General features: G+C 43.3%; 1 protein-coding gene across 4 annotated transcripts in view; it reads left to right on the top strand.

The window, feature by feature from the left end:
• The window catches only part of CRYBG1 (crystallin beta-gamma domain containing 1), a 182,677-nt gene that overhangs the window by 122,250 nt on the left and 36,656 nt on the right, over window positions 1-23,771 (top strand). For all 4 annotated transcript variants that reach the window (XR_008298429.1, XM_027057168.2, XM_053222417.1 and 1 more), the window contains 5 exons: window positions 8,822-10,437; window positions 15,509-17,846; window positions 20,893-20,940; window positions 21,026-21,144; window positions 22,806-22,971. Coding sequence is in view for 3 of the 4 variants with exons in the window: in XM_027057168.2 (XP_026912969.2) it covers window positions 8,822-10,437; window positions 15,509-17,846; window positions 20,893-20,940; window positions 21,026-21,144; window positions 22,806-22,971 (4,287 nt within the window). In the remaining variant the exon portion in view is untranslated. The remainder of the gene's footprint in view (window positions 1-8,821; window positions 10,438-15,508; window positions 17,847-20,892; window positions 20,941-21,025; window positions 21,145-22,805; window positions 22,972-23,771) is intronic.

The raw sequence follows: 23,771 nt of genomic DNA, 5'->3' as shown, positions 1-23,771 counted from the left end.
AGAATCTGAAGCAGGCTTCAGGCTCTGAGCTGTCAGCACAGAGCCTGATGTGGGGCTTGAACCCATGAACTGTGAGACCATGACCTGAGTCGAAGTTGGATGCTTAACCCAGTGAGCCACTCAGGTGCCCCTAAAGGAGTCAGTTTCTATATTCTATTGTGGTCAAGGGTTTGGGGCACAGAGAGGGGTGAGGAAGGATGAGCAAACAATATCCACTGTTTACAGAGTTCCCTGATTCTAAAAACAGCACTCCATAATAAGAGAGAGTTTATCAGCTGCTTACTCTATCATGTCCTTTTTTGAATTGCAAAGCCTAGAACTAAGCACATCATACAGGTGTAACATACTGTATGCAGTCAGACATTCATAAAAGTGGTATATACATCATATTCTAGTAAATAAAATCTTATTTTTCTAATGATATATTATAACCTCAAATGGGAAAAATTACTGAGCTAACTTTAGAAAGCCTGACTTGTGTCTTAAGAAAATTACTTAGGATCTTTGGATTGTGGTTTGCTTCTTTAAGGCAAGGAGAAAATTCTGGCACAAAGTGCACTCTCAATAACGGTTAGTGGAATGAATGAGTTAAATGATCCTAGAATTTAAACATTCCATGATTTTATCCTTCTTTCTGATTGACCGAATACCTGTAGTTTTAAACAATTAGGTTTCACTCTGCTTCTGTCAAACAGTGACTGCCCTAAGGTCAATTCTTAACTGGAACTGGGAATCTCCTTTTCAAAAGAAACTCTTCACTTCTTCATAAAACCCTCTGGAAGAATATAAAATGCTTTGGGGATAATGAACATTTAATTGTTTCATTAATGATGGCTTTCATGTTCAATAATGCCTCTGTTTCAGGACATTGTTACACTTGAAAGGTAGAAAAAAGCCATGCTGTCACTTCACTGACCCAGTGGTAGATCTATGACTTTATACAACAGGATGTGGTCATTGTGTGGCTCAAAGTGGCACAGTAGGAAAAGTAGAAAGTAGAGAAGTGCATACCACTGGAAGTTGAATGGACAGAGATATAAAACACACACACACACACACACACACACACACACACACACACACACACGCGAGAACAAGAATGAGCCATAGAGATAGAGTGGGTGGGCATTGGGAGTGCTGACAAATACTGGAAACTGTGCAGGGTGAGCAAGCATCCTCCCTGAGAGACAGGGGATCAGTGACAATGGAGACAGACTCTGAGGCCTAATGTAAAGTATTACTGGTTGCACTGTATGAAGTCGTACTGTAGATCAAAAGTGGTCGGATGCAGTAATGTCACATGTCTTTTGGCAAAAGGCCTGCTTATTACTAAACCTGTCACAGTCTGTGGGTCACGTGGCACAAGCCTTAGCCTTCGCTCATTATGACAGCCCTGGAAGAAATCATTGTAATAGCACAAATGGGATAACCTGGGTCCATAGTTCTGTCTCCAGAATCATTACGTAGTAGATTATATTTAGTATACTCTGAGGGAGGGAACTGTATAACACATAAAAGAAAAATATTTATTTAAAAGTTAAAATGAAAAGTTTCAGTGCTCAGTAGGTCAAAGTTTATTTATGTGAACATTTCGTCTTTTACATTGTGTGTGTGTGTTTGGAGTGGACCATATTTATTAGCACAAGGAATAGGGAAAAGAAAAACACAAAATGGGGAGATAGAGGAGAGTAGGTCATTTGAAATGCCTGTTGCAATCTAGGTCTGTACTATCAGGGACCCATATCTAGATCCTCCCTTTATGTAACTTCATCTGTCTGAGGTTCTGAGGCTCAGATGATATGTGCAGATATCACATACACACACACACACACACACGCGCGCGCGTGCACGCGCATGCACACATATATGTATGTATGTTGCTCAGATATATGCACATATATCGTGGGAAAACATGATTTTCATTTTACTTCTAAAACTCTTTAGCATGAATATCCTGGAAGTTGTAAGAAAAGAGAGTAATATCTCCTCATTGAATATAATATCTCCCCATGAATATCTCCTCAGTAATATCTCCTCATGAAAGTCTTTCTTGCTTTTTGTGTGTTTCTCTTTCTTGCATCCTAAGTCTACCTCAGATTGTCCCTCCAAATTTGACCATTTCTCTGTTTTTTCGCCTCCCTCCCCTTCCCCACTCTCCATCTTTGTTCTTTAGTTGTTCCACATCTTCAAAGTATTTCTTGCTTATGGGATGGAATTTTCTGATCCTTGCTTTTACTTTTAAAAGTTGAAGGGTGGGGCACCTGACTGGCTCAGTCAGTGGAGCATGTGACTCTTAAACTCAGGGTTGTGAGCTCGAGCCTCACATTGGACACGGAGCCTACTTAAAAAAAAAAAAAGTTGAAGGGTTTTTAAAAGTTGAAGTAGCTTAAATCCCCATATATATATTTTTTAATTTGAGAGAGAGAGAGGGAGCATGAGACGGGGAAGGGCAGAGAGAGAGAGAATCTTAAACAGGTTCCATGCTCAATGCTCAGTGCGGAGCCTGACGCAGGGCTCAGTCCCACAACCTGGGATCATGACCTGAGCCAAAATCAACAGTTGGACATTCAACTGACTGAGCCATCCAGGTGCCCCTTAAGTCCCTATGTTTTTAAGCCTCACAACTGAAACCATTTTTTTAACCTATGCAGAAAAAAAGTTCCTCACCAATGCAAACACGTGTACACATGTGTTGAGAACCTAAGGTATTATCAAAGTAACATGTCATCCTATCATTTACACTAATGTCCATTAGACTCATTCCTCATTGTGGCTGAACTAAAGGAGCTACTTTAAGGCATATTTTCAGAAATCAAAGTGAGTGCTTAGGGAGTCACAAGTGTTCCAAAAAAGAGTTACTTTTCTACCTCAGTGACCATGCTCTGGTAGGAGGCACAGGTGAGTACATGTAAAAGATCTTGATCTGCCTTCTCAAGTCAGATTTGGGCTGGCAGCCAGCAGTAAAGCTGAAGAAATGGAAGTTTGTGTGCCAGCAGCTACATTGCCCTGTGGAATCTTCACATGGGCAGAATAGAGCTGCAAATTGTTGACCACACTAAGTCTTGTGCAAAAAAGATTTCTATTCTGTTTTGGGTTTGTTTAGATCTAATCATGTTTCTACGTTATCTACAAGAATTTTGGTAACTCTGTTTCGGAAAGGAGAAGGAATGTTCCTAATTCTAGTAGGAGCAAATACATTATGTCCACCTCTAGCTATAAGTCCCTGTGCTAAGCCATGGGAATACAGACGGGACATTTTTCCTGCTCTTAAGGGGCCTATATTCCACTGGGCAACAAAAAGGTGGGAAACATGAAAGACTTATTTTTAAACAGTATGTTAGTTACATTTTCAAATAATATGCTCAACATATTGGGGCACCTGGATGGCTCAGTCAGTTAAGCATTCGACTTCAGCTCAGGTCACGATTTCACAGTTCGTGGGTTTGAGCCTTGCGTCGGGCTCAGTGCTGACAGCCTGGAGCCTGGAGCCTGCTTCGGATTCTGTGTCTCCCTCTCTCTCTGCTCCTCCCCTGCTCCCACTCTGTCTCTCTCAAAAATAAAACCAAAACATAAAAATAATAATAACAAAATATGCTTGACATATTTTTCTTCAAACTCCAAACATAATTTCAGGTAAAGTACTTACTTCTAAATTTAAAGCAGTGGCTCCAGTAGGCAATCAGGTGGCTGGTGAGGGGTGGGGGATAAGCACACTGTTTTGTTTGTATGTCCAGACATTTGGGTACGTTAACAATTTGTAGTCTATTAACAACTTATCCTGTATTCCCTGGCCTTTTGTCCCCCACTAGTTGAGATTGCCAAGATCTCTGAAATTACAGGTAATAACACAGGGTGGCGTTACGAAGGAGCAGCTGCTGATAGCAGGCGCTGCCACACCAAGGCTGGGGATCACAAAACAGCCCTGCAGCCAGTGCTGCCTGGGCCTCTACTTGCTGCTGGAGTATGGGCTTGTCCTAGATGATTACACATGTCGCTAATGAGCCACATTTAACATCAGCCAACAGGAGCACTGTAAGACAAGCCTTAGCACACAACCCATGGGCCATCTCTGAGGTAGTCCTGTTGTGGACAGCTCTCGTCCTTATCAGGTGTGGGTTCCAAATGCAGGTTCTGTACAGTGAGGTGTGCACGCTGCCTTAAATAAGGTGTACAGGAGTGCACAAGAGAGAGCTAACCACCAAGGAGGTCTTGGGATTGCAGGGCTCTGCTGTAGTCTGTGAACACCCAGCCCAAGAACCCTCAGCAACCTGACCTTGCAGGGAGGAGAGCCTGGGGAGCAGCCAAGGAGAGCAGGATGAAAACTGATTGGCCCTCATGGCCTCTTTGCAAAACACCCCTCCCCAACAGATTATTATGGAGGTTGAGCGAGTAAGTGCTAGGTCCCATCCTACCTTTACTACTCCAGGTGCAGACTCCTACGTAAGAAGGTGACTATTCTCTGGACAATTCGAAGGCCATCTAGCTTTTCACCTTCCATCTGCCATGCTTATATTCTTCTCCATGAGGAAAGAAAAATCCCTGGCTGAAAAGAAATGTATGTCCTCTTTTAAGAAGGGGTTTTTCTCAAAGATTTTCTCAAAGACTGTGAACTTTACTTAGGATGAACAGTTCATTCTGAACTCTGCTCAGTGCCTTGCATAGACATATGCTGGAGATACTCAGGGGCTTGGCCCCTGGAGCAAGGCTGCATTCTGCTGTAAACAAGGATCTAGCTCTTGAAATGACTTGAGGCTCCTGTTGACCAAGAACTATGAAATGTGCTCCTGAGCCAGATGGATTGTTTCTCATGGGGAAGTTTAATTTGTAGTTGTTGTTTTTTTTTTTTTAAGTTTATTTATTTATTTTTGAGAGAGAAAGAGAAAGTGAGCAGGGGAAAGTCAGAGGGAGAGAGAAAGAGAATCCCAAGCAGGCTCTGCACTGTCAGTACAGAGCCCAACTTGGGGCTCAAACTCACAAACCATGAGATCATGACCTGAGCTGAAATCAAGAGTCAGATGCTTAACCAACTGAGGCACCCAGGTACCCCAGAAAGTTTTATTTTTAAACCATCTTTATTAAGATATAATTTATATATAAAAAATTGTACCCATTTTAAGTGTATCATTCCAGGAGTTTTGAAAGTTATGTACATATGTGTACCCATTAGCACATTTAAGATATAGAACATCACCATTACCCCCACAGTTCCTTTGTGTCTCTTTGTAGTCACATTGTACCCCTCCACCCCTTCCCTACCCTCTGGCAACTATTGATCTATTTTCTATGATTATATATTAGATTTGCATTGCCTAGAATAGCATATACATGGAACCATACAGTAGGTAATGTTTTGAGTCTGGCTTCTTTCACTGAGCATAACATTTTAAAGATTTATCCGTGTCATTACACACTTCAGAAGTTCAGTCCTTTTTATGGTTGAGTAGTATTCTGGTGTATGATGTACCACAATTTGTTTCTCCATTCACAGTTGATGGATATTTGTTTCCAGTTTTTGACAATTATGAATTAAACTTCTGTGAACATTCATGTATAAACAAACAAAACTCTACAGTTCTAGAAAGTTCAATACACAAAACAACAGCCTGGCAGGTGATAAATTGGCTGCCCTTCTGAGGGGAGGAGGAGTCAAGTAGTTGATGAGGCTGAGTTATAGAGAACAACCGGTTTTGTAAAAAAGCAGCTATAGCCAAAAAATGAAAAATGCCTGCACTGGGCAGAGAGGACTGCTGATCAGGCATCTTTCAACTCCATGGGAAAGATGGATTATAACATGATTGGCAGGACAGACTAATACATAAACCTAACGGTTTTCTTTTGAGACAGGCTAACATTGAGCCCACAGACTCAAACCTTTTTTCCTGGGTACGTCTTTAGGATACATTTGAAGGTCTCTTCAGGCAACAGTGACAAAGCGCTCCATCTCCAGAGTCAGAAAGACTACTGGCTGTGGACCTTTGGGCAGCAAAAAGTAACCTTGGCAAATGGGCATAAAAAGAGTACCTACCTCAAGGGCTGTTAGGAAGATTAGATGGGACTTTATGTAAATCTCCTTTTAAGTGTCTAGTGCCTAAGAAGGGCTTAGTAAGCATGAATTATGTTTAAAAATCATGTAATACTGGGGTGCCGCCTGGGTGCCTTAGCCCGTTGAACATCTGACTCTTGATTTCAGCTCAGGTCACAGTCCCAGGGTTGTGGAGTTGAGCCCCATGTGGTGCTTCATGCTGAGCATGGAGCCTGCTTAAGATTCTTTCTCCCTTTCTCCTGCTCTCTCTCCCTCTCAAATAATTAATAAATAAATAAGTAAATAAACAAACAAATAAATAAATGAAGGGGCGGGGCGCCTGGGTGGCTCAATTGGTTGAGAGTCTGACTCTTGATTTTGGCTCATGATCTCACCATTGAAGAGTTCGAGCCCCACACCGGGCTCTGTGCTGACAGCATGGAGCCTGCTTGGGATTCTCCCTCTCTCTCTGCCCCTCCCCGCTCGCACCAGCTCACTCTCTCTCTCAAAAATAAAAATAAATATCACGCAATACTTTTGACTTGTAGTAAGAATCCAAATATATTCCTTAGGTAGCTGGCATGTTTATTTTCTTCTTAAATTACACAGTAAATCCTTCTTATATTATTTATATAACCATTGTAGGATTGAATTATTAATAAAAATCTGGTTAGATTTTAGAAGCATATCAATTCAGTCACACAAGCTCCCAGTTGCTGCAACAAGGACCCATTTCCTCCTGCAGCAGCTAGCTCGTTCCAAAGCTCCCGCCAGGTGCTTCTCAAACCAAAGAACTGCTCAGGGCTGGTCAGTAAATGTGACTCATGAGCACTTCCTCAGGAGGTGTATGGCCTGCATTCAATCCCTTTCTCTGGGCTGACTGCCTCAGGAGTGCCCTCTGCACCTCCGCGTCCTCTGAAACGGGTCTGGGTGGTGAAGCTGAAGGAGTACCCCCCTCGCCGCTCTTTGTCTCTTTGCTGTCCGAGCTTTGCTTACCTCATTTCTACCGTGGGGTAACCAGCACCTAACTAGGCTGTTGCAGAATTACATGTTACTCTGCCGCGGCTGTCTCAATACGTACTTGTCGACCATGTTAATATCCATGGTTTATCTTGATGTCTTTCCTATTTCCTACCACTTCCAAAGTTCACTGGCAAAGGAAATGGAGCTGAAGAGTTATTCCGGAACCTCTCGGTAAACAGTCAATATTGTAAAAACTGCCCTGAATGTTCGCCTTGGTAGGTGGGGCTCAAGCTAAGCTCTTGGGTTTTTAATGGAAGAGGTAATTCCTAAGTTCTTGTAGCCACACGTGTGGTCTTGGTTTCAGTGGGATCCTTACGCGGAGCACACCGCCCTCCCCTACGAGCCAAGGCCGGGCTAACGTCCGGAGCTCCCTCCCTTTCCTAGGGAGGCCTCCTTCTCTTCCTGCCCGCCTGGTGCCCCACGGACCCCCTCTCCGCGTGGGGCAAACCCCACCGCGGCGCCTACTGGCAGGTTTCCTTTTATTGATTTGTTCCGAGCGCCCTCCCCTTCCAGCGCAGGCGCCAGGTGAGCGCCCTTTGGCTCCAGGCCATGTAAGAGGCGCCCGTTTTTTCCCTTCCCGGAACCCGCGGCGATTTTTGCGGGTGGCCCAGACCCCTTCCCACGGGTGACTCGGCTTCCGGGACTCGCGTCTGAAGCCCTGTGCCGCAGTGAGGGGCTGGCCCCCGGCCGAGGTCCGCGTGGACAGAGCCAGGTGCGCTCCTGTCCGCCGGCGCCTCCCGGACCCAGACGGGAGGGTGTGCGAAAGTGGTCGTCCTCCTTCCCCAGGTACACCCCGTATTTGCACTCTTAGGAACTTCCCGCGGGGGAAAGGCCTTGCGGGTGAGGGCCAGAGCGGCCCGATGGCTTTTGGGGGGAGAGGGGGAAACCAGCAGGCGTTTGAATGCCCGCCTGTTTCTCCCATTGGAGGAGTGCGGGCCCGCCCCTCCGGGAACCGCAGGTGTGGCTATGGGCGGGCCCAGGTGCTAGAATCCTGGTTTTCCTAAGAGCTTTCATTTGCAGTTCTATTGAACCCAGGCGGCTTCCTTCTGTTCTAGAAAGGACTGCTAGAGCTTTTTCCTGGTTTTCCTTCCTTACTACAAAAAGAAAGGAGGTGTTTCAAAAACAAAAAAACACCCCCTTAAGATACTTTAGTGCCTTTACTGATGCCCTGTAATCACGCATGTCAGTTTTGAAATTGCAGCTTTATTGAGGAAGGAGGTAAAAAGCAAAAGCTAGAGTCAATTGTTTATTTTGTGTAGGTGATTATTTGGACCTTACGAATTTTTCTCTAATTTTTTTTTAACGTTTATTTATTTTTGAGAAACAGAGTGTGAACGGGGGAGGGGCAGAGAGGGAGAGAGGGAGACACAGAATCTGAAGCAGCCTCAGGCGCTGAGCTGTAGCACAGAGCCTGACGCAGGGCTCGAACCCAGGAACTGTGAGATCATGACCTAAGCCGAAGTCGGGTACTAAACCGACTGAGCCACCCAAGGGCCTCCCCCCGCCCCCAATTTTTATTTAAAACACAAGACCTAGTTGAAGAACATGTTATTCTAAGTAGTGCCAAACACATCATGGGGCTTAAGAAAAATTAAAAAAGTAAAATCTGGGTTTATTTTGTTGGAATAAATGTAACAAAAACATAACTTTTTAATTTTCAATCAGAGACTGGCCTGTTACCATTTTGGCTTGTAGTTCTGCTATGTACTTACTATTAAAGAGGGGAAAACCCAGATTTTTTATAGTTTCTCTCCCCCAATCCCTTTTATTTTCCAGTCCAGAGCACAACCACCAGAAGAAAACAAAAGGAAGCCGGTTTTGGGGAAACTTGGCAACCTGTTCACGCCAGGAAGGAGAAGGACCAGCAGAAACGGGTTAGAGAGTCCCACCAGCTCCAGTGCCAAATCAGTGTCTCCCAAAGATGTGGCCTCTTCCAAATCCCCAGAAAGAGAGAATGAGAAGAGTAAACCTCTGGGCAACCAACCAAAGCAAACTGACACGTGTGAGGAGGGTTCCCCGCAGGAGAAGCCCCAGGGGTCGGAGGAGCACCCGGAGACCTGTGTACAGGTGGACCCCCCTGACGCCAAGCTGTCACCTTGCACGAGCAGCCAGGCAGCGGCGGCGGCTGGGCAGCAGTGCCATGAACGTGATTCACTCCAATTAGAACCTCTGGAGGCAGAGGGAGAGTCTTTCCCAGGTGCCACCACCGCTGCCAAGCAGCTGCATTCCTCACCAGAGAATTCCTCCAGGCAAGAGAACGCAGAGACGCTGGCCCGCAGCCCGGGGGAGGACGCTTCACCGGGCACTGGCTTCCAGCAGGAGACAGCCCAGGGTGCGAGGAGTGTGCCGGGGTCGCCCACCAGGGAGAGTTCCGGGGCTGGACTAAGGGCGGCCACCGACACAGCCCCCCGTGTGTGTGCCGGGGCAGTCCGTGTGGGGCCCCAAGACACGCGCAGCCGCTCCCCCGAGGACGCGGCCGCTCCTCCAGGTGACCCACCGGCGGAGGGCGAGGGGAACCGCGCTGGCTCAGCGCAGGCAGACAGCAAAGCCGGGACCCAAGGACAACATTGCCGGCCTGGCGAGCGCACCCATCCCGCCACAGTGTTAACTTTGGACATCTACTTGAGCAAGACTGAAGTGGCACAGGTGGACGAGCCGGTTGCGATTACTCCGGGGGCAGAAGATTTCGGCGATTCCGACGACATGGAGAAGAGGTCCGGCGGCCGCAGGTCGGGCAGGCGGAGAAGGTCGCAGAAATCCACCGACTCCCCCGGGCCCGACACGGCGCCGCCCGACAGCGCGGGCAGGGACGACGCGGTGTTCGACTACGAGGTGGCGCCAAACGCGGCCACCGAGAACGGCTCCGCGGAAAAGAAAGTGAAATCTCCGCGGGCGGCCCCCGACGGGGGCGTTGCCTCCGCTGCGAGCGCGGAGTCCAAGCCCAGCCCCGGTTCCAGAGGGCAGCTCCGCGGGGAGTCGGAGCGCGGCAAGCAGCCGCCTCAGGCCTCGTCTCCCACCAAGAGGAGGGGCAAGAGCCGGGTCTCCGAGGCCGCGCCCACCTCGCCTGCAGGCGGCCCTCGGGCTCCCGCCAAGGAGTCCCCCCCCAAGAGGGCGCCGGCGCCCGGCCCGGCCGCCAAGGGTGCCGCGGGGGACAACGGGGAGGAGGCGGCCCGTGTCATCCCCCGCGAGCTCACGGTCAAGAGCAGCTCGCTGCTGCCGGAGATCAAACCCGAGCACAAGAGGGGCCTGCTCCCCAACCACTTCGACGGCCGGGGAGAAGCAAGTCGAAGCAAAGAGCTGGGCAGGTCGGCCGGTGGTTCTGACGCCGAGAGCTTGAAGCCCAGGAACCATTTCGGTGTGGGCAGGTCGACGGTGACCACTAAAGTGACCCTGTAAGTAGCGGCGGGTTAGGGCCTGGTGGAGCTGTGGGTCTCAGCTCACGTGCCGAGGGGCGTTTCCGGGAGGCTCGGGGTCTTTGCGTTTGTGGAAGAGCTCTCTCTCTGCACTGAACTTTCCCCTCTGTGTTGGAAAGAAGTGAAGGGCTAGTTAACGCAGTTTAAGACGGCACTTTGGGAGCCTCCTGGGTTGTTCATTAACTGTTTTGGTAGATTTAAGCTGAATGAATGTAAAAATCTCATGAGGCTGGATGTTTACATAATTAACTGAAAGAAGACTGCTTGGCCTGACAGGAGCTAAATCTTTATTCAAAATGTACACCAGCATTCTTGGATAGGGCACTCTTGACGCCTATGCAGTGAATTTGAAAACATGGAGCAAACACTCTTCTGTTCACTATGACCCAGTAGCTTTGACGTGGGTGAGTTTAAGATAACTCACATAACTTTTTCTGGAATTTAGTGCAGCTTGAAAGAAAACAAATTTTTTTTTTCTAATACCTCTTCTTAGAATATTCAGGAGTTGAGAGAGGTGTTTTTGCCCCCAGGTTGAAAAGTAATTCTTAGTTATTGAAATGGAGAAAGGACCAGGTTATTACTGGGAGACTGTTAAAATGACACATCGGAAGGATCAAGCTCAACAACAGTTTGGCTACCTGCTGTTAAGTTCATTGATTTCCACACACCCCCCCCCCAAATATTTATTGAGTACCTTTTGTGCATGATATGGTGCCAGGAACTATGGGGAAAAACTGATACTATGATTCAGTATATTGCCCTTGAGAAGTTTATGGCCCACTCTGGCAGGGCAAGACACAGATAAATATCTCTATGAGGTGATAGCTGTTGGAACTGCGAAGTGGGGTGCTGGCTGTGAAGGCTGGGGAGGTATAAAGCCCGAAGAAATCACTCTTGGCTTTCTGGAGATGGGCTTGTTGCGCCTTGATGCTAAATGTGGTTTGTATACGTGGATGGGGTAGGGAGGGCTCTTTTTAGAACTCAAGATTCTCCCCTTGCCATACTCTCACTTCCTCACCTCCCAGTTCGCACCTGTGAAAAATAAACATCTAAACTCCTCAAGTTTTTCCTGCATTTACACATTTATTAAAAGAGCTTGTGTTTTCACAGCATTTTGATGCTTAAACCGAATGGGTTTCATTCTATTCGAACTGTTGGATACATAAGCTTTAGAGTAGGAGGTCTGTTTGGTAAACACTTGAGGGACAACCTGCTTAATGAGTAATTTGAGCTACCTCACCAGCTGCCACCCTGGAGACCTTTGATAAAGTCAGCTATTTATTCTGTAATGGCTGTGTCAGAGAAATAACCAGAGTGAATGATGCCAATTATTTGTAGAAGGCCAGTGTGACAGACATTCAGACCTCCTAAGGGTGAGCCTGAGAAGAGTTGCTGTGTGTGTAGCTGTTTCTTACCCTTGCTGGTCTTCCAATCAGAAAACACCAGTGGAAAAACCAGAAATGTTACACTGCTCAGGAGTAAACAAACCTGGGAAGCGATCTTATAATGAAACTCACAGATCTTATAATGAAACTCTTATAAAAGTGACGTTTTAAACCACATGTCTTTTTCTCCATGCAGATTGTTTTCTGCCTAAAACTTTCCCTTTGTCAGGCATTTGGCTTATTTGTGTTTTCCACAGGGCGTTGCACTTGGTGAATCGACAAACTATTGAAATGGGAAATTAATTCCTTCTAGTTTTTTTCTCTTTGATGGATTTTTTTTCCTCTGATTGTATTTCAAGAAGAAATGTTACTCAGATTATTTTTAAAAACAATTTGCATCTGAAGTGTTAAAATTATTTTATATTCCCTGAAAGATGACTATGCAGCAGCATGTTTCTTGATGCTTTTAGAAAATTTGCATCTTCAAGTCTCTACCAAGTGTTAAATGTTGTGATTCTTAACAGTGGTATGTTTAGAATATGGAGAATTTTCCTCTGCTAGCCACAGCTTTTAGACACCAGATTTTCCCCTCTCACGTTATAATAAAGGCATTACAACATGAATTACAGAAGACTTCCTTTTAATCAGTTTGAGCTAGGTTAATTGTAGTGACTCGTGGTAGCAGAACTTAATAGCAAAGAAAGTTTGGTTGTAAAATATATTTTGATCTTGGTGTAAATCTTTAATATGTAGATGTGTTTCCTGTCCTTAAGGTAGTTAGTTGTCTAACCTGCAGCATTTTCCATTTACATCACAAGATCTACTTTGATGTTTGACTGTTCCTTGAGCTGATTTGTGAGAATTTTTAAAATGTGTTTTTCCTGGTATGTGAACATCCCTCACTAACTGGTGGCATCTGTAAACTCTGCTTTTCTAATCCACTGGCTTTAGAATTTAATCTTCGAGGCAGTGCTTGTAAGTTAATTTTCCTTTTCAATTTAAGATCTGGGCCCACCATGAGGGAGCCTGGCTATCTTATGGAGATAGATATAGGGGAAAGCAATGCCTAAAAGAATATATCAAATTTAGTATTTAAATAAAATTCCTAAAAATAAAGCCTAAATTCTTAATGCTGTATTTGGGAAGAACTTCTCAAGTCTTCTCTCTCTCTCTTTTTTTTTTTTTTTTGTAATGTTTATTTATTTATTTTTGAGAGGGGACGGGGGAGGGCAGAGAGAGAGGGAGACAGAGAATCCCAAGCAGGCTCAGCATTGTTAGCGGCTCAGAGCCTGACATGAGGTCATGACCTGAGCCAAAATCAAAAGTCAGATGCTTAACTGATTGAGCCACACAGGCGCCCCTCAGTCTTCTCATTTTGTCCCAAAGGATAAGGAATCTCTCCCAAAGTCCTACTGCCTGTTCCTTCAAAAGGCTCCTCCTTCCTGAAGGCCAGTGAATCCATGTGGAGGCACCATGAGATTTCAGTGCTTCTCTACTTTGTATTCCCATTATCAAGGAGGCCTCCAGAATATGATGGCTTAATTTTATAGATCTCGTGATAATTCATTAACTTCTTGAATATGTAAAGCTGGGAAGGACCAGATTTGGTCCCTGAGGTCTGGGAAAGCAGAAGAGTTGAGTGGTCAGGAGCATGGCATCTGAAACCAGAACACCTGGTTTCAAATTATGACCGTCACTCACTAGCTGTGTGACTTCTGGCAAAATACCTACCTTCTCTAGGCTTTAATTTCCTCGTCTTAAAAGAGAATGTATAAAATTGTACATTAGGCAAGCATAGTGTTTCTCAAGTTGTGTCAGTGATTGTTAGTGGTTAGTATCTCTTCGTTTTATAAACCACGAGACCCGTGGTTTAGACATTTTTTTGTTTTTAGCTTTGGAGTCCATTTTTCTAGGAAAGCTTATATAAAAGTGCTGTATGAAGCAGATAAGTAGAAATGATTCTGGTTGAAAGGAGTGAGGCTGGCCAGCAGCCCCTTTCATCAGTCTCTATGGTCCCTACTGTAGCGGTTGAAGAGAACTCCAAGAATTCCTTCAGCCATAACTTGGGGTGTGTGGGGTGCAGTGAGGAACTCTGTTCTAAACTATCTAGTTCGTTTGTGCTTTGCAGATAGAGAAGGTAGCCAGTCCAGTGAGTTAACTTGACCAAGCTCACACAGATAATTAGTGTTAAGAGCTAGGACCAGAGCTGGCTAATGTCATACAGAGAACGTGTTGTTTCTCAGAAAGAAGACAGTATGTACATTCAAAGATTTTTGATTTCCACGAGAGGGTAATTACAACCAAGAAAAGTAATAGTTTATAGAGCAAGGGGAAACTCCTTTTGCCCAAAAAATGATGACAAAACCAACAATTGAGTAATGAAAGTAAATTATGGTACATCTATATGATGAAACTTTTATGTAGACTTATAAAAAACTTTTCAAATTTTTTAGTAACTTAAAAAGTGTTAAAAATGTGAAATATAAGATTAATCTTTTTCTGAAAGATGAGATCTGAAGCTCTGTGGACAGAATCATCCCAATTCTGTTAAAAAATATTTTACTATACATACAGATTCTGAATTATACTAAAATGCTAACAGGGAGATTGAGTGGTAGGATTGTGAGTGATTTTTCATTTTTATATTTTCCAAACGTTCTGTAGTGAACACACTTACATAATCAGAATAAAGTTACATGAAGGAAGATGCAGGGAATAAAATATCCAGAGAGGTAAATAATAGATAAATATTTTTATAATCTAGCTTTGTGAAATAATGTTTAAAAAGTTATGATGAAATGAAAATATTCAACTGATGTTTACAATGATATGTAAAAATCATTTACATATTTAAAATAAGGGAGTACATTAAATATTTAAATTCATGCTAATGTTCTTCAGGCCCTAAGATGTCTTCAGACTCTAGTGTTGAGCCCTGTGCTCACATACTAGGTACTTGATAAACTTGCTAACCTCCTACCTCCAGACTTGCTTAGTTAAATCATATAGAAGCAAAACATCCGTTAAAAATAGTTGATAGTGTGAGGCACCTGGGTGGCTCAGACAGTGAAGCCTCTGACTCTTGGTTTCGGTTCAGGTCATGATCTCATGGTTCTTGAGTTCAAGCTCTACGTTGGGCTCTGTGCTGACAGTGCAGAGCCTGCTTGGGATTCTCACTCTCCCTCTCTCTCTGCCCCTCCCCAACTCACACTGTCTCTGTCTCTCTCAAAAATAAACTTTAAAAAAGAATAAAAATAGTTGATAGAGTCTTTAGGATTGTTTAAAAATAGTCTCATGAGGTTAAAAAAATAATAATAATTAAAAAAAAAAGTCTCATGAGGGGCACCTGGGTGGCTCAGTCGGTTAAGCGTCTGACTTCAGCTCAGGTCATGATCTCACGGTTTGTGAGTTCGAGGCCCGCATCGGCCTCTGTGCTGACAGCTCAGAACCTGGAGCCTGCTTCAGATTCTGTGTCTCTGTCTCTCTGCCCCTCCCCCACTCGTGCTCTATTTGTCTGTGTCTCAAAATTAAATAAGCATTAAAAAAAATAGTCTCATGAAAAAACGAATGTTCTATACCAGAAAGATGTTGGTTTTGGAATAAATTGTTATGTTCACTTTTTAAAACTAGGCCAATAACTTTATCTTCCTGCTTTATTTTTGCAGCCCTGCCAAGCCCAAACATGTGGAACTAAATCTTAAAACCCCTAAGAATCCTGACGGCTTGGGAAATGAGCATAATCCATTTAGCCAGCCAGTTCATAAAGGAAACACTGCCAACAAAATCTCCTTGTTTGAAAACAAACGGGCAAACAGTAGTCCAAGACATGCTGACATTCGAGGCACAAGGAACACTCCTGCCTCTAATAAAACATTTGTCGGGAGGGCGAAGCTGAACTTAGCCAAAAAAGCCAAGGAAATGGAGCAATCCGAAAAGAAAGTAATGCCAAGTAGTCACCAGAATGGTATGCGGGTGAAGGAAACCTCTGCAGAATCCAAAGTTACTGAAGAGGAGATTGTACCAGCAGCCGGGAGCCCCCATGCAGGAGGATCGGAAGGCGAGCCCACCGAGGGTCAAGCTCTTGGTTGTCCGCTTACCCAAGGTGATAGAGCAGATGTGCAAACAGATGCTGGCTGCCCTTCCGAAGCAGTGGTTACTGCTCTGATTCCTGTTAAGGACCACAAGCTTTTAGGAGAGGATGACTCAAAGCCTGCAGACAGCAAAAGACTTGTACTCAAAAATATGACTGATCCAGCAGAAGACATTCCCGCCCTTCTTGATACCAAAGAGTCCCCTCCAACAGCCGGACCAAAGCCCCAGGATATGTTTTCTGACTCACAGCCCCCAGATGAGTCATCTAACGGGCCTTCTCTTTCACAGCCTGCACCCAAAGACACATGTGTTGAAGCTCCCACGAGCAATTTTCCATGCACTGATCTAAAAGTGTCAGAAAACCATAATGGATGTGTTCTGCCCGTGTCACAAAAGAATGATGAGAACGTGCCCCCCTCCAAACTTGCAGGAGAAGGAGGAGAAGCAAGCCCTCCTTTGTCCACAGAGCACAGCCCGGGATCCGTGGGCACCGAGGGTCCGTCCAAGGTCCTTGTCCAGGTCCGATCCTTCATGCTCCCCGTGGAGAACACCCAGGATGTAGGCCCGCAGGTCCTCTCAGAGATCTCTGCAGTTAGAGAAGCACAGTTGCCAAGTTGTCACAACGATGAACTTGAAGTGGTTTCTGTTGCAAGCTGTGCTCCCCAGAAAGAGGAAGTTCTGGGCAACGAGAGCACATCACCCAGACACACTCACTGCAAAGAGGAACACGCAGCGAAATCTGGCCCACAAGTTATGCCGCCAGAACCAGAGAAAACTCTGCCTATCCAGGCTCAAAGTCAGGGCGACAGAAGAGCCCCGAAGACTGAATCCAGCCCCGTCAGCTCCTCCGGTGACCGAAATCCTTCAGAACCTCCTCAAAGTCCACATCGGAATGTTGTGAATGGCCAGGACAGCCCTGCCAGTCTTTTGAACATTTCTGCTGGTAGCGATGATAGTGTATTTGATTCTTCTTCCGATATGGAAAAATTCACTGAAATTATCAAAAAGATGGACAGCACGGTCTGTGTGCCTCAGAAGAAAAAGAAGTCCAGGGTGCCAAACTCTCCTGCCCCTCACTTTGTCATGCCTCCTATTCACGAGGACAATTTGGAAAAGGTGTTAGATCCCAACGTGTTTACCTTTGGTTTGGGGAAGAAAAGGGAAAACCAGCCAGAAATGTCACCGGCCTTACAGCTGATGCAGAACCTTGACACAAAATCCAAACTGAGGCCCAAACGTACATCCACCGAGCAGAGTATTCTCTTCAAGTCCTTGTACGCTCACACTAATGGGAAAGACGAACCTCTGCTGGCTCCAGAAACAAATGACAAAGAGAACAAAGAGATTACAAATGGGGGTGTTAAGAGATCTAGGCTAGAAAAAAGTGCACTCTTCTCAAGTATGTTATCTTCTTTACCACACGACAAAATCTTTTCTCCCTCTGTCACATCAGTCAGTACTATGACCACATCTTTCGGTGCTTCTCAGAACAGTTCTCTTTCTCGGTCTTTGCCGTTGCAGCCCGGGGCCGAGGGTGCCCCGCCCTGCGGTTCAGACAAAGAACAGCCAAACCTTCCAGCCAACAGCGTAAAGGTCTTCAGCTTCAACACCACAAATCCGTCTCCTTTGGGTTTGAAAAGTCCAGGCTACATGGAGAAATACCTGCCAAAAGAGGAAGCCAACGAAGATCTGGGCTCACGAAGCAATCCACACTTCCCAGAAATGAAATTTTCTGAATTTTCTAAACTGAAGAACAGCGATGATCTGGAAAAAGCTAATCATGCCGAAAGTGTTCTTAAGTCAAACTTGCCAAACTATGGAAATAGCGACACAGACTTGATGGGTCTTTTCAAATCTGGCCGGTTTGACCCAAGCGTGTCTTTTTCTGCAATGTCATTATCAGATCCAACCGTAAGTAGCAACATATTACCATTTATTGGGGGTGTTTATGAAATGAGAGGAGAGAGAGATGATAAGCCATCTTTCAAATGGGTATGCGTGTGAATGAGAGTTTGCTGTTCGTTTATCACATTGAAAACCTACTATGTGTAGAAGAGACTGCTAGGGAGGAAGAAGGGTACTTAGATTCTGTCTTCAAGGTCTTAGTAGTGTAGCAGGAAAAATGAGCTACAAATATTTTAAAGCTAATGAATTTATATGTTGTATTCTGAAAGGTGTAGGTAAGGTACCTTGAGAGTTCAGAGACAGACCAGATGTTCTCTCTTACCTGGTTCTGCGTAAAAATGCTCCGTGTCGTACTTAGAATTTTGAATATTTGTAAAGCTGTTTCATTTATTGAAAAAAGCCCCCACCAAGAAATCTTCCTAATCCCTTCTCTTGTGATGTAAGATTCACTCTTTCTTCCCATAAGTAGCAATAGATGATTATCCCATATAATCCAGGAACTAATTTCTCTTTATTTGGAAGTTTCATCAGGGAAACATTTTTTCCTACAGAGGTGTGGAAGCATAAAGGCTTTTGGTCTGCACTGAATCTTTCCCTCAATGTGATAGAGAGGGCAACGGAACAGGATTTTGAGGAACAATTATGATTTCTCCATCTTCCTTTACCTGATTTCCAGAAGTTGTTTTCTTTACTGAGTTTTTGGTGCGAATGTGTCTTTCTGTTACCTCACTTAATGCTCAAGTGGAGGGAAGACCATGGATGAGGAAGGCAGAATGTAAGTTCCAGAGGGCAGCTGTGCTAGCCCCAAAACTGGAGCGGACCTCTGTTCCGGCCGCCTCACACAGCCAGTCAATTCCGATCCTGTGCCCCCTTCCTCTTTTACAGGGAGTACGGCACGTTTCTGTTTGCTGCGTGGCCTTCGGCTCCAGCCTGTCATAGAATATAATTTTGGAAGCTCTTTCAAAATGTACGGTTGGGTATCCCGTGGAAGTTCAGATCCCTCTTTTTAAAAATTTGCAAACTTTTTGGTCTCAGGACACTTTCCTATTTAAAAATTGTTGAAGACACCAAAGAGCTTTTGTTCATATGGGTTCTGCTTATTGGAATTTATTACATTAGAAATTAAATCCTGCCATTTTCAGCAACGTGGTGGAACTGGGAGGGTATTATGCTGAGTGAAATAAGTCGGAGAGAGACAGATATGTTTTCACTCATATATAGAAGTTGAGAAACTTAACAGAAGACCATGGGGGAAGGGAAGGGGAAGAAATAGTTTCAAACAGAGAGGGAGGCAAACCTTAAATACAGACTCTTAAATACAGAGAACAACCTGAGGGTTGATGGGGGGGGGGGGCGGTGCATAGGGGAGAGGGGAAAATGGGTGATGAGCATTGAAGAGGGCACTTGTTGGGATGAGCACTGGATGTTGTGTGTGGACGATGAATCACAGGAATCTACCCCCCAAACCAGGAGCACACTGTTTATACTGTATTTTAGCCAAATTGACGGTAATATTAAAAAAAAAAAAAAGAAAAGAAATTAATACTAAGAAAAGTTTAAGTCATGAGAACACACAAGCACCTTCTATTAAGGCATCAGAGAAGTTATGCCATCACATGTCCTGGACCATCTGGAAAATTCTACCATGCTCTTGTGAGAGAAAGAGACTGAAAAGGAAAATTCCCCCTTCTTAATAAGAAGTGTTCTCATAATATGAGAACACTTTTGACCTCAGTGACTTCCTGAAAGGTTTTTGGGGATCCTTCAAGGGCCCCGGGACCACGCTTTGAGGACCACTGCTGTAAACAAACAAAATTGAATCAGCACATAGCGCTCAGAAATCATAAGATTTTTGAGTGTTTCTCTCAAGTGCAAAATTTCCACTGGTCTACTTCCCATTCATTCCAGCCTTATTTTCTCTTTTTAATCATTCTTTGATCACTTCTCTTATTTGACAGCAGTCTGGTGAGTCTGACAACAGAATACACAGTTTCCCTCTGGAATCTCTTGAAAAAGCACGCCAAATCAAGTAAAAAGGAGAAGCAGACAAAGTGCTTTATACTCTCTAGGTCTTTTTATGATTAAAAAATTTTATTTTTTGTTTTTCCATAGGTCTTGGGCTTTGTTTATTCTATAACTATTCTGTCTTTATGGTCTTACCTGAATTTTGTTTTAAATTTCAGGCTTTGTCTTTAGCTTATCTACTTCTAATGTGTATATATAAATAAATATATGCCGTTTGGATTTCTAATAATGCTCTCCTGAGGCCTTCTTGTGGTCTTTGGCATGCTTTCCTGTGCCATGGTGCAAGAGTGATCAGATCAAAGGCAGTCCTTAAAATAAGCATCCTGGTCAGCATTGAAAGTAGTTCATGTTTTATAATATTTTTTCATGTGTAATTACCATTTTTATTATGCATTTCTGGTTTTACTGGTCTTGTCAGCTCGTCTTGAAAATGATTAATTTTAGAGTCATAAAAAATGTATTTTGTCCATCGAAAAGGGAGGATTCAGTATACTGTGTGTAATATACTTTGTGGTATATACCATAAACCCCCTTTTATGTAGACTAATACTTGTTATGTGATAAGATGTTACTGTGAAAAGACAGTATTTATAGATTTGGATAAGTAAGTATATAAACACTTAAAACTGATGCAGCTTCTTCTAGATACATAATTAATACTTTATAATTTCTCTTGAGATTGTACAGAGATCATCTGAATTATAATTTCTTAGCTGAATTCTTATTCTGTGGACTGCTGTAAGGTCTGGCTCTTGGGCCCTGAATTTTATAAATTGGTAGAAATATTCTACCTGTTTAAATGAGAAAGTTAAATGGCACATTCAGTTAGAGGAGAAAAAGATCTCTTAATTTAATAGTGTAGACTCAAAGAGCACTTCAGTACAGCTTTGGCACAGATCAAGGTGGACTGTTTCAAAACTGATAAATTGTGAGGCAAAAATATGATCTTAAAGGATCATGGGTGGAGATACTCTGAAGGCTTTTACACAAAGTTTAATTTCTTGTGTTTTTGTTCATCTGATTACAGACACTTAGAGGAAGTGTTCCTAATAAAATCAACCCCCGGCCTGGAAAGGTAAGACGATGTTCCGTTTCTAGCCTAGATTTTATTTTAGTCTGATAACGTCCAATCCTGTGCTGCCACTCTCCTTTTCTTATAGGTAGTGATCTACAGGGACCCAGATGTCTCTGAGGAGTGCATTGAAGTTTTCGGTGACATTGAGGATTGTAGCTCTTGGAGCCTCTCTCCGGTGGTAATCGTCAAGGTCGTCAGAGGATGGTAAGAAGGGCACTTTGGGTTCCTGACTTAGAGGGTTTGTGTTTTACATTTTTAATTACCTTTTTGGTCTTCAGTACTCATTTAAAATTATGCCTTTAGCAATGTAAAGGGCAGAAAACACTAGTCTTAGTAGTAAAAGAAATTCATATGTAAGAAATTACGGTTTTTAAATATTTTTTATTTTTACATTTATTTATTTTTGAGAGACAGAGCACAAGCCAGGGAGGGGCAGAGAGAAAGGGAGACACAGAATCCGAAGCAGGCTCCAGGCTCTGAGCTGTCAGCACAGAGCCCAATGGGGGGCTTGAACTCACCAACTGTGAGATCATGACCTAAGCTGAAATTGGACGCTTAACCGACTGAGCCACCCAGGTGCCCCTAAGATATTATAGTTTTTAACCACGTTTCTGATTTATAGAGGTGATGCCTTATTTATGTACAGCTTTCTTTTCCCGTATATCCTCATTTCACACTGCAGGGACTAATGCACATCAGAGTCCACACTAACACTTCTGGTTTATGAATTTCCAGAGACATTGGTAAGAACTTCAATAGTCATGTGGGTAGAATATTAAATATCCTATAAGAAAAGACATTTTGGATGACTAACCTAAAATTTATTTTTCAACTTTTCAGCAACAGGTGGTTTTGATTAAAGGAACTGGTAAAAAAATTATTTACCAGCTTGATGGCTTCTAGGAAATACACAGGAAGTTGAATTAAGAAAAGACATTTTTAATAAATCACTTATCTGGCATAAATACTTATCTTTGGTACCTATCTATAAACTTTTTTGAAATGTGGTTGGGCTTTAGACAATTGTGGTCTAAAAAACTAGTTAGGGTTTTTGTTTGTTTTCTCTTTGATTAAATATGCAACATCTTTCCTGTTAGGTTTTAAATATTTTAATATTTTTCTATATATTCAACACATTCATTACAAAACTACAATTAGCTGTTGTTCTTAAATTTGACGACTAAAAATATGGCTAAAGAAAATTTTCTATCAATTTTATTTTTAATATGCTAGTGCTTTTTTTTCCCCAACTTTTGTTGGCTTCTCTTTTAAAAGTGTAAGCATCTAAGAGCAGCACTGTCCTATATTAAATGAGATTTTCCTTAGTGTTTGGATGTTTGTTGTTTAGAAGGAGAATTTTAAAATGCTTTCCATTAACATATATTACTTTATATCAATATACCCGTTGATATGGTTCTAAAATATAAGTAAAAATCCCTCTAAGAGCAATATCTTCTACATGTATAAGGAGAAAAAAGCATTATAAGAAAAGTCCATTTATCTGATGTGGTACCATTTACAACTGTTCACTAACTGACAATTCTGTAGCACATTAGTGGCTCTACAATGTTCATATCGACAATCAAAAGTTCTTTTAGATCCTGATACGGTTTTTCGATTATCAGAGGCTTAATTATGCCCAATAAGTTTAGTTTTAGGGAGAGTTTATACATCTTAACTGCCGGAGAATTTCCACAAAATATATATAATAATTGGCTGCGGTGTATATTGTGAGAGAGAGAAGAGAAGGGGAGGAGAGGGAGACAAGAGCAGGGTGGATGGGGGGAGAGGATATTAGCTAGAATATTTGAGTTATCAAAACCTCATCAAGTGTAGCTAATAGTTTTGCTGTGTTTTACTCTTAGTTGGATTTTGTATGAGAAACCAAATTTTGAAGGGCACTCCATTCCCTTAGAAGAAGGAGAATTGGAACTCTCTCGTCTCTGGTGTATAGAAGATACTTTGGAAGGAAACGAGGAGGCAGAGTCTGCTAAGCCTGTGGTGATTGGTTCACTCAGACATGTAGTCCAGGTAGGTTATGGGAAAACCAGAATCCACTGATTCAGCCAATATTTATCTATTTATTTATTTATTTTGTTTATTCATTTTTGAGAGATAGACGTGAGTGGGGGAGGAGCAGAGAGAGAGGGAGACACAGAATACAAAGCAGGCTCCAGGCTCTGAGCTGTCAGGACAGAGACCGACGCGGGGCTCAAACTCACAAACCATGCAGTCATGATCTGAGCTAAACCGACCTGAACCGGTTAACAGATGTTTAACCGACTCAGCAACCCAGGCGCCCCTGATTCAGCAAATATTTATTGAATGCCAAGGATGATACTTACTTTGAGAGAAAAATTCACTTTATGACATAAGTGAATGGGAAAAAAACAGTTGATTGGTGCTCCATGGATATATTTTCCATACATTTGTACACTTGAAATGAATTAGAAGAAACATTCTAATTGATTAGTCTTTTTTTTTCATGATGAATTTGGAAGATTGATTTCTTACTCCTGTCCCCCATCCCCATCTCCAAATGTATTTTACTTAATAACCTGATTTTGATGAATTCTATATGAGTAAGTTTTTCTTTTACTTAGTGTTTTGGTTGCTGTGTGAGTTATTTTTTTATTGTTATTTTTTAATGCTTATTTATTTTTGAGAGAGAGAAAGCGTGAGTGGGGGAGGAGCAGAGAGAGAGGGAGACACAGAATCCGAAGCAGGCTCCAGGCTCTGAGCTGTCAGCACAGAGCCCCACGCAGGGATCGAACTCACAAACCTTGAGATCATGACCTGAGCCGAAGTCAGATGCTTAACTGAGTGAGCGA

This window comes from Acinonyx jubatus, chromosome B2 (assembly GCF_027475565.1).
Source record: "Acinonyx jubatus isolate Ajub_Pintada_27869175 chromosome B2, VMU_Ajub_asm_v1.0, whole genome shotgun sequence".
In the NCBI taxonomy this organism is placed as follows: Eukaryota; Metazoa; Chordata; class Mammalia; order Carnivora; family Felidae; genus Acinonyx; species Acinonyx jubatus.
This window is presented reverse-complemented; position numbering and strand designations above follow the sequence as displayed.